The sequence below is a fragment of the Ovis aries genome, chromosome 3 (assembly GCF_016772045.2).
Source record: "Ovis aries strain OAR_USU_Benz2616 breed Rambouillet chromosome 3, ARS-UI_Ramb_v3.0, whole genome shotgun sequence".
Lineage (NCBI taxonomy): Eukaryota > Metazoa > Chordata > Mammalia > Artiodactyla > Bovidae > Ovis > Ovis aries.
This window is the reverse complement of record NC_056056.1, coordinates 225,843,985-225,859,653: the sequence shown is the minus strand read 5'-3', so window position 1 is coordinate 225,859,653 and position 15,669 is coordinate 225,843,985. Positions and strand designations below refer to the sequence as shown.

General features: G+C 59.5%; 1 protein-coding gene across 1 annotated transcript; it reads right to left on the bottom strand.

Moving 5' to 3' along the window:
* Positions 1–370: 370 nt before the first annotated feature.
* On the bottom strand, positions 371–10,237 carry MAPK8IP2 (mitogen-activated protein kinase 8 interacting protein 2). Its single transcript, XM_027968290.3, has 12 exons — positions 10,166–10,237; positions 9,100–9,205; positions 7,518–7,802; positions 7,291–7,384; positions 5,986–7,197; positions 5,606–5,681; positions 5,307–5,479; positions 5,117–5,226; positions 4,263–4,367; positions 4,076–4,146; positions 1,442–1,540; positions 371–1,074 (listed from the first exon to the last, which is right to left on the bottom strand). The coding sequence occupies exons 1-12, from the start codon at positions 10,228–10,230 to the stop codon at positions 1,002–1,004; spliced, it is 2,469 nt and encodes an 822-aa protein (XP_027824091.2). The 5' UTR covers positions 10,231–10,237; the 3' UTR covers positions 371–1,001.
* Positions 10,238–15,669: the final 5,432 nt, after the last annotated feature.

The following is a 15,669-nucleotide window of genomic DNA, read 5'->3' as shown; positions in this document are numbered from 1 at the left end:
TCACCTCTTGCCTTCTGGCTCTCTGTGGAGAATTTTTAAAACACCAGTCTTAGGACATAAGCAGAGTGATGCCTGCTGTGCCTCACACACGCATTCACAAGCATGCGGGCACACTCACAGGCCTGCACACACTCCCAGCCTGGTGCTCCAGTGCAGGCAGACAGCACACGCATCTCATGACCTCTCGGGCCTCAGCTTCCTCACTGACCCAGCGAGTGGCGGTGGAGAGCGGCCGCCACACACCACACCGGGAGCCCGGCAGAGCTTCAGACAGCAGCTCCAGCACCCTGGCCCCTCGGCCCCCGCTGCTGTGGGCAGCACCTGGTCCCCAGCCCTGTATCTGCTTCCCTCACCCCAGAAATAGCCAGGGTCACACCAAGCAGAAAGTTTATTGAGGTGCTGGACTGCGGGGAGTGTTTGCAGCGGCAAAGCAGATGCTGGTGTGGTTGGGGCCCAGGCCAGGGCCCCCTCCTCCTAGCAGCGTCTGGGACTCAGGGTGAGCATCAGGGACGACTCCTAGTCCCCACCAAGGCCCTCCTGGGGAACCCCTCCCTGTGTCCCCCGAGAGCCAAGTGGGGCAGTATGGGGGGCCCTCTCTTTGTCCCCATGATGAGGACAGGACGATCCCTTGATATTCACTATAAAAATTAAAACTCCTTTATAAATCACGGGGGACGAGCAAGAGGGGTCACCTGGGAGCTTCCTCCCCACGCACCTCCCAGTTCCGACCCCACAGTGAAGAGCAGAGGGTGAGAGTTCGCAGCACAGAGGAGCAGAGACAGACGGGGTTTGGGGGGGCTGCGGGCAGCCCCAGGTGGCAGGGGGACGCGTGGGGGGCAGAGGCGCAGGGCCCCCCCGGGCGAGGATGCGCAATCCCGCACAGCCCGCGGCCCCCCAGGTGTCAGGCCCCACGGGCCCCCAGTCCAGTCCTTGCCGAAGCTGAGGCAGCCTCCTGAGGTGGCCCCAGCCCTGGCTGCTCCCGGGGCAGGAGAGCGGGGCAGCTACTCCAGGTAGATGTCCTCTGTGGGGCAGGCATACTCCAGGTGCTGCTGGTAGTACTCCAGGAAGGCGCGGCTTCAGGGGGAGAGCATCCTCAGGCCCGGGGCCCCACGGCCCCACCCAGGCCCGCCACACTGCCCCAGCTTCAGCCCTCAGCCTCCTGACCCGGACCTGGCTCCTCATTGTCTGGGTCCAGTGTGGCCTTCCCTACCCCCACCCCCCCCACCCCGTGGAATGCCGCTCCCACACTGAGGACCACCCGCCGAGGACCACCCGCCCAGGCCCCTTGACACCCTCCGCTGCCATCTGACCCCCCCCGCCCCCACGCCTCCCAAACCTCATCCCCACCCTCCCCGCAGCTGCGTGCGCCAGGGCACCAGGCCAGCACCCCGTCCCGGTCCTGGCCATCATGTGCACTGGCCCACCCTCCAGACCCACTCACCCCACACTCTGGGCCACGGGCCTCATCGACTCCTGGGAGACAAAGACGTGGCAGGCAAAGCGGCTCAGCAGCGGGTGTTTGGTGATGAAGCCAAAATAGCTGTGGGGGGTGGGGCAGCAAGCGCACAGGGGTGTCAGGGCATGGAGCACCGGCCCCCGGGTCAGAGCACAGGGTGCAGGGCGGGCAGGGCTGGGGAGTGTGCAGGTCACATGATCTCTGTCCAGGAGCACAGTGCTGGGCACCATGAGGAGTTAGCGATCTTTGTTAATGTGTCTACAAGGGTGTCCAGCTGCATCTTCTTCCTCCCGAGCCAGCGCCCGGAGCCTGCCCCCAGGCCGCACGGCGAGGTGGTCTCTCCCCAGTCTGCTGGGCGTCCCGGGTGACCCCGCCCCGTCCTTCCCCTGAGGCCTGGAGCCTGCCCAGCTCCACCTCTGGTCCTGCACACCCACAGTACTTTTCAGGCTCCGCTGTGGGCTTGACGTGGGCCCTGATGTGCACAAGAGTCCTCCTGGAGGAGAAGCTTGTACCCCAGCTCCGGGGGCCCAGCTCTGTTCCCTGTGTGGCTTTCCTGAACCTGCCCTTCTTCTCAGCAAGACATCAACAAAAACTACTGTCCAGAGGGAGGGCCTGTCAGCGGCCAGCCTCAGGAGGCTCGGGACCCTCACCCAGCTGTGGCCCGTCCCGTCCATGCTGGGGGGTCAGGGCTTTGTGGCTCCTCCAGACGGGAGCCCACAGGACAGCGTCATCGCCAGCACAGCATGCGTGTGTGGGCCTTGTCTCGAGCGCCACGCTCAGATGACTGGATTCGGAGCAAGGGCCAGGCACCGGCCTAAGCAAGCTCTTTTCATTAATAACCGGCAGAAACCTCACAACAGTGCGGTGAGGCTGGTCTCAAGGGGACGGCACCAAGGCCCAGAAAGGGTCAAACACACACCGCGGACAGACAGCAAGCCTGCAGCACCCTGGGCACGCTCTCTACCGCCTGTGATCACAGCCACCACTCACTCCTCCCTTGTCCAGACCCCAGGCACCCAGCAGAGGCCAACCTCACCCCTGAGCTACCAGGCACCGTCTCCCTGTGCCTCCTCCCTGAGGGGCCTGGGCTGGGCTCTGGAGCAGCGAATATCAGGAAGCTCGGGGCCGGGACAGCAGCTCCTCGGTCCCTTCCTGGCCGGCGAACCTCGGAGCTGCACACGGTCAGGGTCTGGCCTGGGGGCCCGAGCCTGTGGCGCCCCGTCTCCCTCTGCCATCCTTCTCTCTCAAGGCCACCGTCCACATGGCTGCCGTGCACGCCGGTCCTCACGGCACAGTCCACCCCATGGCCTGGTCTGAGCCCCGGTCCCCTACCCAGATCTCCAGCCCGTCAAATCAGCTTCCTCTCAATGGAGAAGCAGCCAGACGGGGCTCTGCCCTGCTAAGGGTGGAAACCACTGCCCAGTCAGCAGACAGTGCGCCCCCAGTCTCACCACAAGCGTGCAAACGGCACACACCCGACCTCAACCCCGGGAACAGAGTGTGCTTCTCACGGTCTGCCTCCCTTGAGGACCTGCGGCCTCAAATACCAGCAGCACCTCCGGGCCCCGGCAGGGCTCCGTGTGCCTCGAGGCTCAGCCCCCATCACCTCCTCTGGGGCACACAGCACTGTGCCGCACGGCTCGCCTCACCGGCACGGCGCAGAGTCCAGCTGGGCAGGACGGCCGGCCTCCACCCGCCGGGTACGCCGCTGCTCTCACTCCCACCTCCTCTCTCTCGGCCTGGCCATCTTGTCTGCCTCATGGCCGAAGTTATCCGCCTGCTCCAAAACATACCTGCCCCGAGGTCTCTCTTCCATCCTCCAGACCCCAGTAACAACGGACACCACAACCCCACCACGTCTGCAACTGAAGACTGCACAGCCGGCCTGCCAGGCCCGTTGCTGTGTGGGCCACCAACCGCTCAACAGCCAGGTCACCTGATTCTCCCTGCAGACTGGTCTCTACATCCAGTCAGCTCAGGCCTGCCTGTCCCACCTCCCAAAACCCGCCCGGACACGCCACTTGGAGGGCCCCGCACCTCCTGGCTCTGGCCAGCAGCACTTGGGTCCTTCCGCTTGCACAGTAGGCAGAGCCAGCTGGTCAGCCTGACGGCATCACCCACCACCCCACTGCCGATGGGGTTAACTACAAGCTCCTCGGCAGGGTCAGAAGGGCACAGGTCCTCCGCGTCCCTCCTGCCTCATCTGGCTCCCCTAAAGACCCCCTAGTGCCTCTCACCCCTGGCCCTGGCTCAGCTGGCTCCATGCCAAGAAGACCCACCCTGTCACCCATCTGTCTTTCGAGGTTTATAGAGTGGTCTCCGACTGCACCCCCCCCCCAAGTCCCAGGAGAATTCAGCCACCTCTGTGCTCGCTGGAGCCCCAGAGAGATGTCCACTGGATCCCTAGAGATGCTTCAAGCACTTACTTGACTGTGTGTCTGTCTTCCCACCCAGACCACATGGGAGCCTGTCTGATCCATGTCTCCCGGACCCGGAACAGAGCGGGCGCCATGTGGGGCTCACCTCATGGAGCCAAGTGGGTGGGGCTGCTGGACGGCGGGACTGCATGTGGGCGGCCCTCGGGGCCTGAGGGGACTAGGGGAAGGGGAAGCCTCTTACCAGCTGTTGCGGGGGTGGCAGCCGCAGAACGAGATGTTCTTCATCTGGAAGAAGTGGCTGCAGTGTTGGAACTGGAAGAGACGGCAGAAGGGTTAGCAGAGGTGGCCCAGCCCGCCAGACACGCCTGCTCTGATCCGCCTGCTCCGCCCTTTGCAGCCGCCTCGGTGGTTCAGGGCCCACACCCCACCTCAGGGCCTCCGCTGAGACTCAGCTTGACACCCCGGAGAGAGATCTCAAGGTCACAAGAGGCAGGAGGACGCAGGTGGACGGTCAGTTTTCGGGCCGTGGCAATCTGCAGAGTCAAGGAGAAGAAGGTCTCAGGGGCCTACAAGCATCAGCTTCCCCCCTGGGGGAACATTCTCAATTAGGTCTGAAAAGCCGTGGCCCTGATTCGGGAAGATATGAGCATGGTCTTGGCCGCCCCGCGGTCTCGGGGTGGCCTGCCCCGTCTTCTCCCCGGCCCTTTGCAGGACTGCAGCCCCGGGCTCCTCAGCACCCGTCCCGTGAGAGGGTAGGGGCAGGGCTGCCCCGCCCCCCTGCTGCTCCGGCTCTGTCTCAGGACCGGCAGGCAGGCAGGCCCTCCTGAGCGGCCACTGAGCGAATACTGAGCGAGCAAATTGCATTCTCGGTGGCTCAGGTGGTAAAGAATCCGCCTGCGATGCAGAAGACCTGGGTTCGATCCCTGGATCAGGCAGATGCCCTGGAGAAGGAAATGGCAACCACTCCCGTGTTCCTGCCTGGAGAATCCCATGGGCAGAGGAGTCAGACGGGCTACAGTGCCTGGGGCTGCAAAGAGTCGGACACGACTGAGGGACTATCAGTGAGCCCCCGGAGGAGGGTCTGAGAGAGCTGGTCTTGACTTCCAGACACGAATAGGACAGGCTGCAGGGGGAGGTCAGTGGGATGGTGCCGGGGAACAGCCACGGCGCTGCCCTCGGCCTGTCTGCCAGCCCCTCCATCAGCGCTGGGGGTCCCAGGCTCGAGGCCTCCAAGGGCTGAGCCAGCCTGCAGCACTCGCCCCACCCCCAGCCCCAGACTGACCTTCTGCATGGCTGCACACAGGATGCCATTCCCCTGGTGGCAAGGCACCTCCACGGAGCCCAGGAACTGGACGTCGAAGCGCTCCACCCAGCAGGGGCCCCGCTTGCTCCCTAAGGGCCACAAGGGGCCTGGGTTAGGCCAGCAAGAGAGGGTCTGGGTGACACAATGACCCTTAGGGAAGGGGCCTCACCCAGCAGGTCCTTGGCAGGCCCTGGCACCGCATGGGCGTAGAAGGCAGGGAAGACCCCGCGCTCGCCCGTACGCATGTTGAAGCCACGGAACCAGAAGTCGTCCTCCTCAGCCTCCACCAGCACCGGGTCATCCACGTCCAGCTCCAGCTCATCGGGATGGCGGGGAATGAACCTGAGGGCGAGTCAGAGGTGGGAGATCACTAGGGCAGGGGCAGGAGGGCTGGGCTGTGCCCACCAGGGTCCCAGAGGGTCTGAGACTCGGGTGGAGGGTCAGCGCCAGCAAGGGGGGTGCCTGTACCTGAAGACAGCCCTGTGTGTTTGCTCTCTCTCCTCCCCATTGACCAGGCACGAAAAAAGGCCGAAAGACTCGGTGCCTGAGAGAGAGAAACAGAGGAAGGCTCAGGGAGGCGCTAGAAGGCCAGCCAGGGCCCCCTCCCCGCGGCCCCCTGGGGTGGGTTGGCCCTGTCTGGGGCTGGAGACAGAGCAGCCTCCCCTCGCCACTCCCCACGCGGGGGTAGCCCGGGAAAGCCCCCACGCAGGCGCTGGGTAAGAGGGCAGTGCCCAGCGCCGGCCACCCGCAGACCCTCAGGCTGTCCTGGCTCTTGGGGGCTGATCTGCGGCCCCCGGCGAGGAGCCAGCCTGCTCCCCTGGAACCACCCCCTCCCCCTTCCCACTCACTGGAAGACCGAGAGGTGCTGTTGACAAAGACGTTGAGGAACTTCTTGGAGAAGGTGAGGTCGGGGCTGTCCGGGGAGGCGTCCCCGGGGCCCTGCTCCCCACCCAGCAGCACGGCTCCTGCCTCCTCCTCGCTGGCCTCGCCTCCGCTGTCCTCGCTGTCCTCACCCAGGCCGGCGCAGCGCCGCAGGCTCACCAGCTCCAGCTGCGTGTGCTCGTCCACCACCAGCGTGTACTTGACCGCGTCGTACACCAGCGAGGCGTCCAGCGCCGCGGGGCCCGCTCCTCGGCCCCCGGGGGGCGCCGCCTTAGCCTCAGCTTCATCCTCCTCCTCTTCGTCCTCATCGTCGTCCTCATCCGAGCAGGCAGCGGAGCAGGCACGGCCTGGGCGGGCGGGGCGACCTGGGGCGGCCCACAGCGGGGTGATGGTGTCGCGCGTGGGGTTGCTGAGGAAGAGGCAGGGCCCCGGCTGCGCAGGGCCGGGCCGAGGGGCGGGGGGCGCGGGCGGCGGCGGCCCACACAGCGTCTCCATGTCCACCAGCTCCACGCCGCCAGGCGCCGCCGCTGCCGCCGGGGCCTCGCCAGCGGGTGAGGCAGGCTCCCCCGCAGGGCGCGGCGAGGGGGACAGGCACTGGCCGGGGCAGCGGATGGGCGAGGAGCCCTCGGAGATCATCCGGCTCACGAGGTTGCTGAGCAGCCAGGGCGAGTCGGCGTCCTCGCTGAGGTCCGGCTCCGACTCGGACCCGGACTCGTACTCGCTGTTGGTGTCCTCGGGGCCCACGGGCAGGAAGGCGGGGCGGCGCGGGGGCTCGCAGGGCGGCTCGGGCTCCGGCTCCGGCTCCGAGGCCGGCGACGAGGCCTCCTCGATGGAGTTGGTGAGGTGCGAGGAGCGGCCGCTGCTGCTGCTGCCGTCGTCACTGCTCCGCTCCAGCTCGGTCTCCGAGATAGACGAGATCATGCGCCCTAGGCGCGCGCCCCCGACGTCCTCGTAGTCGGAGCCCGGGGACGACAGGTCCTGGCTGCTGCGCCGGCCCCCGCGGCCTCCGCTGGAGCCGCTGCCCAGGTCGGCCTCGATACCCGGATCCGAGGAAGGGGAGGCCCCACCAGGTGCCAGGGGCCCTGCGGGCTGGTTTCCTTCGGAGTCGCAGCCTGGGCGCACAGGTGGCTGCGCCCCGCAGGGGTCCGTGTCGGTGGGCGCGAGGGGGACGGGCGCCTCTGCGGGGCAGAGGCTCAGGTCAGCCCCCCCTGCCCTCCCCCGCCTCCTGTGCCGCTCCCCAACACCCACCGCTACCCTGCTGCCCTGCTCACCTCGGAGAGGCTCCTGCGCCGCTGGGCATAGCGCTGTTTCCTGCCTGGAGGCCGGAGGCCCTGGAGCAAACCCTCCATTGTTGTTCAGCGAGTCCTGCGGTGGGGGAGGGGCAGGGGAGAGCGGCGCTGAGCGCCCCTGTCCTCGCGGGCAGGAGGGGGCAGGTGGCCGTGGGCACCAGAGCCCCCCACGCCGGGAACCAGGGGGAGCTCTGGGCCTGGGAGCTCACCTGGGCTCCAAGCGTTGTCAGGTGGAGGGTGGTAGGTCGATGCTTGTGAGGCTCCTCTAGGGAAGGGGAGGGGATCAGGGGCTCCGGGGCAGGGGTCTCTGAGCCAGGGCCTCCTCCCTCCTTGCCCTCCCCCTCTCCTTCCTCCTCGTCCTCCTCCTCCTCGTCCTCCTCCTCCTCTTCTTCCTCCTCCTCTTCATTGTCGTCAATCATCTCGAACTCCTGGAAGTCATCCTGGAAGGAGCAGATGGGGTGCGGCTGCTCCGAACGCCCCAGGGCAAGGCTGTCCTGCAGGAAGAAGGACAGGGCAGAGCTGGGCTGCAGCAGGACAGCGGCCTGGGGTCCCAGGTGCCAGGAAAGGTGAAAGCAGGAAGCCACAAGTCAAGGGGGGAAACCTCCCTCCAGACCACTCTGCTCTCCATCAACAGAGCAGTTTTTGATTTTTGCTTTTTTTAAAATCAGCTTAAGATACATAAGGATCTTGGTAAATAAGAGCCCAAACTCCTAAGTCTCAGTGACAGATTCTCAAAGAGGCCCCAACCCACCTGCCAACCTCATCCCACCCTCAAATCCCATCACATTTAACACCAGTACTTTTTCCTTCACAGCATTTTAACACAACTCATAATTAACCGTAGAGTTTGCATCTGTCTCCCCAGCAAGCTGCAAGCCCCACCAGGACAGGGACATGTCCATATTGTACACTGCGGTACCCCGACCCCCACCGAGAACAGGCCCTGGCCCACATAAAAGCTCAGTAAAGATCAAATGAACGCGTGAAGCAAAGAGGCCCAGCACCAGGTTTCACCAGACTTGCACCAACCTCAGGGCCTGCAATCCACTAATCCCCCGCCAGCAATTCCTCTGCTCCATCCCCTCCGGTACACTGCCCTCATCTGCCAGCTCCTGCTAGTCTTCCCTAAGGGCATGGCCCTGCATTTCCACTAGAAAATCTCCCTAATGGCCTCAGTCTCGGGTGGGCCATGTGTCCCCTCATTGGAACCCAGATGCTGAGGCTCAGGCACCCATTGTCTCTCACCTGTCTTCCTCCCCTACTAGGTTATAAGCTCCCAAGGGCAAGAGCCACACCTGTCCTGCTGTCTTCCCAGGCACCTGCAAGCCTCTAGCACTTGCCACACGGGAGTTGCTCAGAAATGTTCTTGAATGAAAACAAAAACGTGAAGAGCCAGGGAGGAGGAGGAGATGGGGGAAGGGGAACTTCAGGGGAGGAGACAGGAGGCTAAGAGAGGCTAGAGAGGTGGGGACAGGACTGAGAAGGAGATGAGATGGCAGCTGGAAGGGGGTAGATCTGAGGCCAGAGGGCCCAAAGCAGAGGCACTTCTTCCCTCCCCAAGTCCAGCCCATGGAGGAAGCCAGGCAGGAACGCTGGGGAAGGTCCTCAGTGGGCCGCTCTTAGGAAGAGAGGGGTCAGGTATCGAGGGGCCCACAAGTCAAGAGGCCAAGGGAGAGGGGGCACTGAGAGGATCCTCTCAAGGCTGAGCTTAGACCCTCCCCAGAGACCGCTGAGCAAAAGCTAAGTGAGGCTCTCCTGTGAGAGAGTTCTCTGCCCCAGCCCTCTCCCCACCTTCTCGCAGTGGTCCGAGTCATAGCTGAGGCCCAGACCGCAGTCATCAGTGATCTCAGACAGATCTTCATCGTCAAATTCCTCCAGGCTTATGTCCTGAGGAGGCCTGGAGAGGAGAGCAAGGACAGGGCTCCTGAGAGAGCCGTCAGTCCTGGACTCCCTGTCTGAGAGCTGGTCCTAAGGAGGGGCCAAGGGAGCCCCCCACCCCAGCTCCTCGACCCCACGATCTCCAGAGCCCCCAACTCCCACACAGGCATCCTGCCATTATCCTGAAGCTTAAGCCCTGCTCTCCAGGGCATTTCCCCCACAACTGGAGCCACCGCCTGCCCTGAGGAAGCACTTGCCCCCAGCCCTCCTCCCAGTCCCCTCATCAGAGCCAGCAGCCTCTCCTCCCACTGCGCTCAGCTCCAGGCCCCTCTGGGTCACAGCCTCAGCCTCAGGGGAGTCAGGCTGAGCCGAGAAGGGGGAGGGGGACTGAAGCTGCAGCAGCTGGGGGAGGGGGAGGGGGAGGGGTCGAGCCTGCTCCGGAGCAGAATTCAGCCCCTCTATCCGCTATTCCTGCCCAAGACCGGCCTACATCCCAAGGTTCAGCCCTTTCCCCACCCTAGTCCCTTCCCCCAGGCTCCAGGCTTGATTGCAATTCTCTTCCCTGAGCCCTGCAGACCAGGCCAGGCCTCCACCAGAGGCCCAGCAAGGCCAAAAAGGACACTGCCAGGCAGAGTGTGTGCTCAGCACCCCGCAGGCAGGCTGCCCCTCAGGCTCGGCCCATGACCTCCGCCTTTGGAGGAGAGGCTCAGGTTGGGTGCAGCACCGGGTCCCGTCAGGAATCTGGGGTGGGGGATGGTCACTGGGGCTGGAGGAGGGTCGTAAGGGGAGGACAAAGTGGAGAGGCCTGGAACCAGGAGTGGGGGATGGGGAGCAAGTGGGCCTCGGGACCTGAGAGGGTCTGGGGCTCCGGCCCCCAAAGGCGTTGGGGGTGGGGTGGCAGGGTCGGGCCGGCGGAGTCTGGGGCGGGGTCAGAGGGGGAGCGGTGGGCAGGGAAGGGCCCGGGCGCCCGAGTGCGTACCTGCAGCCTGGCGGCGACAGCGAGTGGAAGGTGGAAAGAGAAAACATCTCCGCCCGATCCGCCATCTTCTCCGGGGAAAGGCCTGCCGACCGCGGCGGGGGAGGGGTGCCCGGAGCGCCAGCCCCGCGCGCCCTCCGTCGCTCCCGCCCGCCCGTCCTCAGCCCGCCCCCGGTCACCTCGTGACACGCCCTGCGACACCCCGCCGCCAGCACACCTCGACGCCAGGACACCGCGGCAGCGCGAGCCGGGGGCGGGGGGACCGGGAGCAGGGCGGGCCGGGGGAGGGGAGGAGGGCGGGCCGGGGGAGGGCGGAGGGGACGGCGGGGAAGCTGGTTGGAGGAGGCGAGATGGTTTGACTGAGGCTCGGGTTGGAGAGGCGCGTGTGTGGCTTGGTTCTTTGGGGTGGGGGCAGGTGGGAAGCAATCTGGTGGGGATGGGGCATCAGTTCGCGTGGTGAGAGCTTCAGCGAGGAACTGGCGATGGGAAAGTCGATTTGCAGACCCCTGGTTAGCTGGTGTGGGGGTGGGGGGGACGGGGCCTCATGGAGGGGTGGGTGCGGCCCCGGGAGCTGCGCTAACTTCCAGGGAATCAGAGCAGAAGCCTGGGGTTCCCAAGCCCGGATCCGAGTGGTTCAGACTGACAGTGTGGGCTGTGCGCGAACGGGGCCGGAGGAGCTGTCCACGTCTGGGTGCTGACCAGGGCTGGTCGGAGCTGTCCCACAAGGGGTGCTGACTGGCCCACAGAGATGTCTCCCTAAAACGTGCGGCCTGGGGCTGCAGGAGCTGTTTCCCCGCCGAGTGCTGATCAGAGCTGGAGGAGCTGTTCCCCCAGAGGGTGCTGAGCGGTGCTGGACAGAGGCATCTGCCCAAGGGGCGCTGATCCCGTCTGGACAGAGTTTACCACACAGAGGATGTTGACTGGGGCCCACATGGAATTTCAGTACACAGTACAGATTGCGCAGGCTGGATACCAGGTATTGATGGACATCAGGTGAAGTTATAACCCTGAGGCTCTCTTCATTCAATTAGGAAAACTTTCTTGAGCACCAACTAGGTAACCAGCATGTTCTGGCTTTTGTGGAGCTGTGTGTGGAGAGAAATGGTTGACACTCAGCTCAAGGGGTGAGGATCAGCTGGTGCTGCAATGGGGGAAGGACAGGTCGGAGTCGTGAGTATGGTTATTAAAGACAGGTTGGAGGACCAGGTTAGGGAGACTTTACGGAGAAGATTGGGCTATAGAAAGAGGCTGGAGTTTCAACAAGGTTGCAATGAAATCGTTCTTTTCTTTGCCTTGATGGAAATTATGTATCCTGACATTCTTTGTCTAAATTTTTTCTGTGGAAAATTATTTCTGAGGAAAGGACTAGCCACTTGAGTGACTGATGCCTGCAAACCGCAGGGCAAAGGAGCTCACGCAAGGTGGGAAAGGTGAGATTGTCCTTTGGGCGGCAATCATTCCAGCCCAGAGAGAAGAGACAGATGGTGCCCTCATTTGTGGCCCAACCCCAATTTATAATTTATCCCAATTACAGTGTTTTTCTAAGAAAGGCATTTATACGTTTTCCCTCCCCAATGGCTGAGAGCCACAGGAGAGCAGAGACACTATTTTACCTCTCTTTGAACCTCTCAGCTTCAAGCACAGTGCCTGGCACACAGTAAGTGCTCAGCAAATATGTGAATGAATGAATGAGGCTCGTGGACTCTACCACATCTGGGGCACTAAATCCTTGTCATCACGCTGTCTTTTCAACTTTAGGAGCACTAAGAACATCTCCCATTTCTGACGTTCAAGGGCTCTGGATGCATTAACTACTCTGCTTTCCCCAGGAAACTCCAGATCTCTTCTCAGAATTCTCAAAGAACTTTGACCTAAAGTTCCCAGATTCCCTTTTGATCTTGAGTCTTGTCATTGAACTGACGAACTTGGACATCCACAAAAATGACCCATCTAACACCCTCGACTTCTGATCAAATCTAATGGTGTAGGGTCTACTAATGGTAAACCTAGTACAAAACACAAAATTGACTGGACTTATGTGGGAAAGTTGAAACAGCAACACAGCCTCAGCAATCCTAATCACAGATGAACCCTAAAAAGCCAGGGGATACTTTCTGACAATTTTCTCATAGATTAGAAACTAAATAAAGTCGAACCTTCTGCCTTTTGCTTCATTCACATAGCATAGGTATCACAAACACAAATTAAAACCCCAGTAGCAAAACTGAAAAATGAAAAGCTTAAGAGCTGTACTTTGTTGGGAGTACTCTCATAACCAGCCATTTCACCTCTTGAATCTTGATTTTGAGCCCCTAATTCTCTGGCCGTTGCCTATCTTTCTCACTTTCTTATGGTATCGCCATGACACAATTCTTTGACCCCGTAACCCTGCTCCAGGGAATCCCCTGGTGGTCCAGGGGCAGGGCTCCATGCTCTTACTATCGGGGCCAGGGCTCCATCCCTGATCAGGGAACGGAGATCTCACAACATGGCCAAAGTGGCGGAGAAACTTACTCCAGGCACTATTGCTGTGTAGCAAGTTACCATCCAATTTAGAGGACTGAAACAACCACTTTATTCTGCTTACAGTCTGGGGTTGTCAACTCAGGAAGGACTCCAGTGGGAAGCTCTTGCCTGGGGTTTCTCAAGCAGTTTGGTTACAGCTGGAGGTAAACGGAGCTGGATTCCAAAGATGGTTCACTCTCAAGATTACAGTTGATACTGTTGACTGGGGGCTCACCTGAGGCTATCAATCAGCACCCACACCTGGCCTCTCTTCATGGCAGTCTCAGGGTAGTTGGGCTTCTGATATAATGGCAAGCTTCTCCCAGAGTGACTGCCCTTGGAGGGCTGGAGACAGCTTGCATGACCTCTTCTGAATTAGCTTTGGAAGTCATATGGCTCCCCACTGGTCAAAGCAGTCACAGTCCCATCCAGATTCAAGAGAGCAGTCATAGACCTGGCTTCTCAATGGTAGGAATGTCAAAGAACTGGAGTCGGGGCGGGGGGGGGGGGGGTTGGCAGCATATTATAACACCATCACAGATCTCCAGTCCCTTGATGCTCCTACTTTTCTTACTGCCAACCCAAGTTCCTTGCTAGAAATTAACCCCCTTTATGGAATAGCCAACTTCTCTTCAGGATCATTTCCATCAGCAAACAGGCATAATCTAGTGTTAAAAATAAGTGATATATTCTCATCTCTGTACATATAAAGGGTCCAGTGCAATGGGGTTTTCAATACTGTTACACCTGAAAGGAAAGGACAGTAAAAGCATCCTTCTGGTTTAAGAGAGCATTGTCACAAACAGTTATGCCTTTCAGCTAATAGATTTCTACCAATGAGGAAATTACAACAGTGAGTCAGAGTGGAGTCAGACATGACTGAGCGACTGAACTGAAGTCTCTGAAATCTCAATGTCTAGTTTCAGCCAAGAAAGCAAGATGGGTAACCCGCAGCTCCACTGGCCATCTAAGAAAACTCAGCGAGGATTCTCACTCTTGCCATCTCTGCTCAGACTGGCACAGTCTGATCCAGAAATACAGCCTCCAGATGTGCCGCCAGTGTCTGTGCTAGTATGTGAAGGATGCTGAATTTTAAATTTAGTTAAAATTAAAATTCAAGTAAAATTTTTACTAAATTAAAACTTTTGTTTTAGAACTTCCATTTGGAAGTTCTTTTCAAATTGTTTGATTATTCATTATAATTTTTCAGTTTCTGCGCATATGTCCAAACTGGCCTTTTATTACTTTAATTATACTGAACACAGGCATTTTATAAATGTTTGAGAACTTCATTATCTGAAACATGCTGTCTGTGCTTACTGCTGGCTAGCTGACATGATTTCTCATTATCCTTCTGTTTAATTACCTTTTTTTAAACTTAGAGGTATTTGCTAGCCTTGGCATTGTATTTATGGAAAACTCTGAGGCCTAGAAATAGCCTATGTGCAGAAAGAACTTGTGTTTGCTTCTACCAGGCACCTATAGAATTACCAGCCTGACTTCAGGTTGGCATTTAATGACCACTGAGGTTTCTTAGATGACCTCGACCATAAGACTTTGAACGGCAACCCAGGTGAGGGCCAGCTTCTTGCTCTAAATTTTCAGCACCTCTTTTTCCCGTCTGTCTCTGTTTCTCAAACACACATATTTTACCCCAAATTTGAAGTTGTCGATTTTCTTTAAAAAAAAAAGTTTTTATTTGAATAATAATAAATCTTACCAGCTGAGGCTCACAGTATTCCTGGTCTTCACTGCAGCATGTGGGCTGTTAGCTGTAGCATGGGGGATCTAGTTCCCTGACCAGGGAGCGAACCAGGGGCCCCTGCTTTGAGAGCATGGAATCTTAGCCACTGGACCACCAGGAAAGTCCCTGGAACTGTTAATTTTCTTCTCAATCCTCAAAGGACAGGATTCACCCCTACTCAGGGGGTTTAACCCTTTGATGTCTAAGCTTGGTAGAGGGTTGGCCTTATAGTAGGAGTCTCCTCTTGAGCAGGCGCTGTGCTTTATCTCTGCTCTCTATACCCCACAGGTTACATACTAATTTCCTATTATTGTTGTTTAGTCACTAAGTTATGTCCGACTCTTTGCCAACTCCATGAACTGTAGCTCGCCAGGCTCCTCTATCCCTGGGATTTCCCAGGCAAGAATACTGGAATGGGTTTCCATTTCCTTCTTCAGGGGATATTCCTGATCCAGGAATCCAACCCACATCTCTACTGGCAGGCAGATTCTTTACTGCTGAGCCATCAGGGCTGCCATAAAAAATACCACAAACTTGGTGGCTTAAAGCAACAGAAACTTATTCTCTCACAATTCTGGTGGTAGAAGCTAAAAACCAGGCAGACTGGTCCCTTAACAGCCACCAAGCCATGCGGAAGGTGCTGGGGAAGGGCTTCCCCTGCCCTTCCTGGCTTCCGGTGGCTGCTGGGACTCCTCGGCTTGCGGAGGCATCACCGCAGTGTCTGCCTGCACTGTCACGTGACCCTCTCTCCTGTCTCTGAGTGTGGGTCCAAGTTTCCCCCTTCTTTTAAGGACACCAGTAATTGGATTAAGAAGTGAAAATGTTAGTCACTCAGTGGTGTCTGACTCTTTGCAACCCCAAGAGCTGTAGCCCACCAGACTCCTCTGTCCATGGGGTTCAGTTCAGTTCAGTTCAGTCGCTCAGTCACGTCTGACTCTGCGACGCCATGATTCGCAGCACGCCAGGCCTCCCTGTTCATCACCATCTCCCAGAGTTCACTCAGACTCACGTCCATCGAGTCCGTGATGCCATCCAGCCATCTCATCCTCCGTCGTCCCCTTCTCCTCCTGCCACCCAATCCCTCCCAGCATCAGAGTCTTTTCCAATGAGTCAACTCTTCGCATGAGGTGGCCAAAGTACTGGAGCTTCAGCTTTAGCATCATTCCTTCCAAAGAAATCCCAGGGTTAATCTCCTTCAGAATGGACTGGTTGGATCTCCTTGCAGTCCAAGGCACTCTCAAAAGTCTTCTCCAACAGC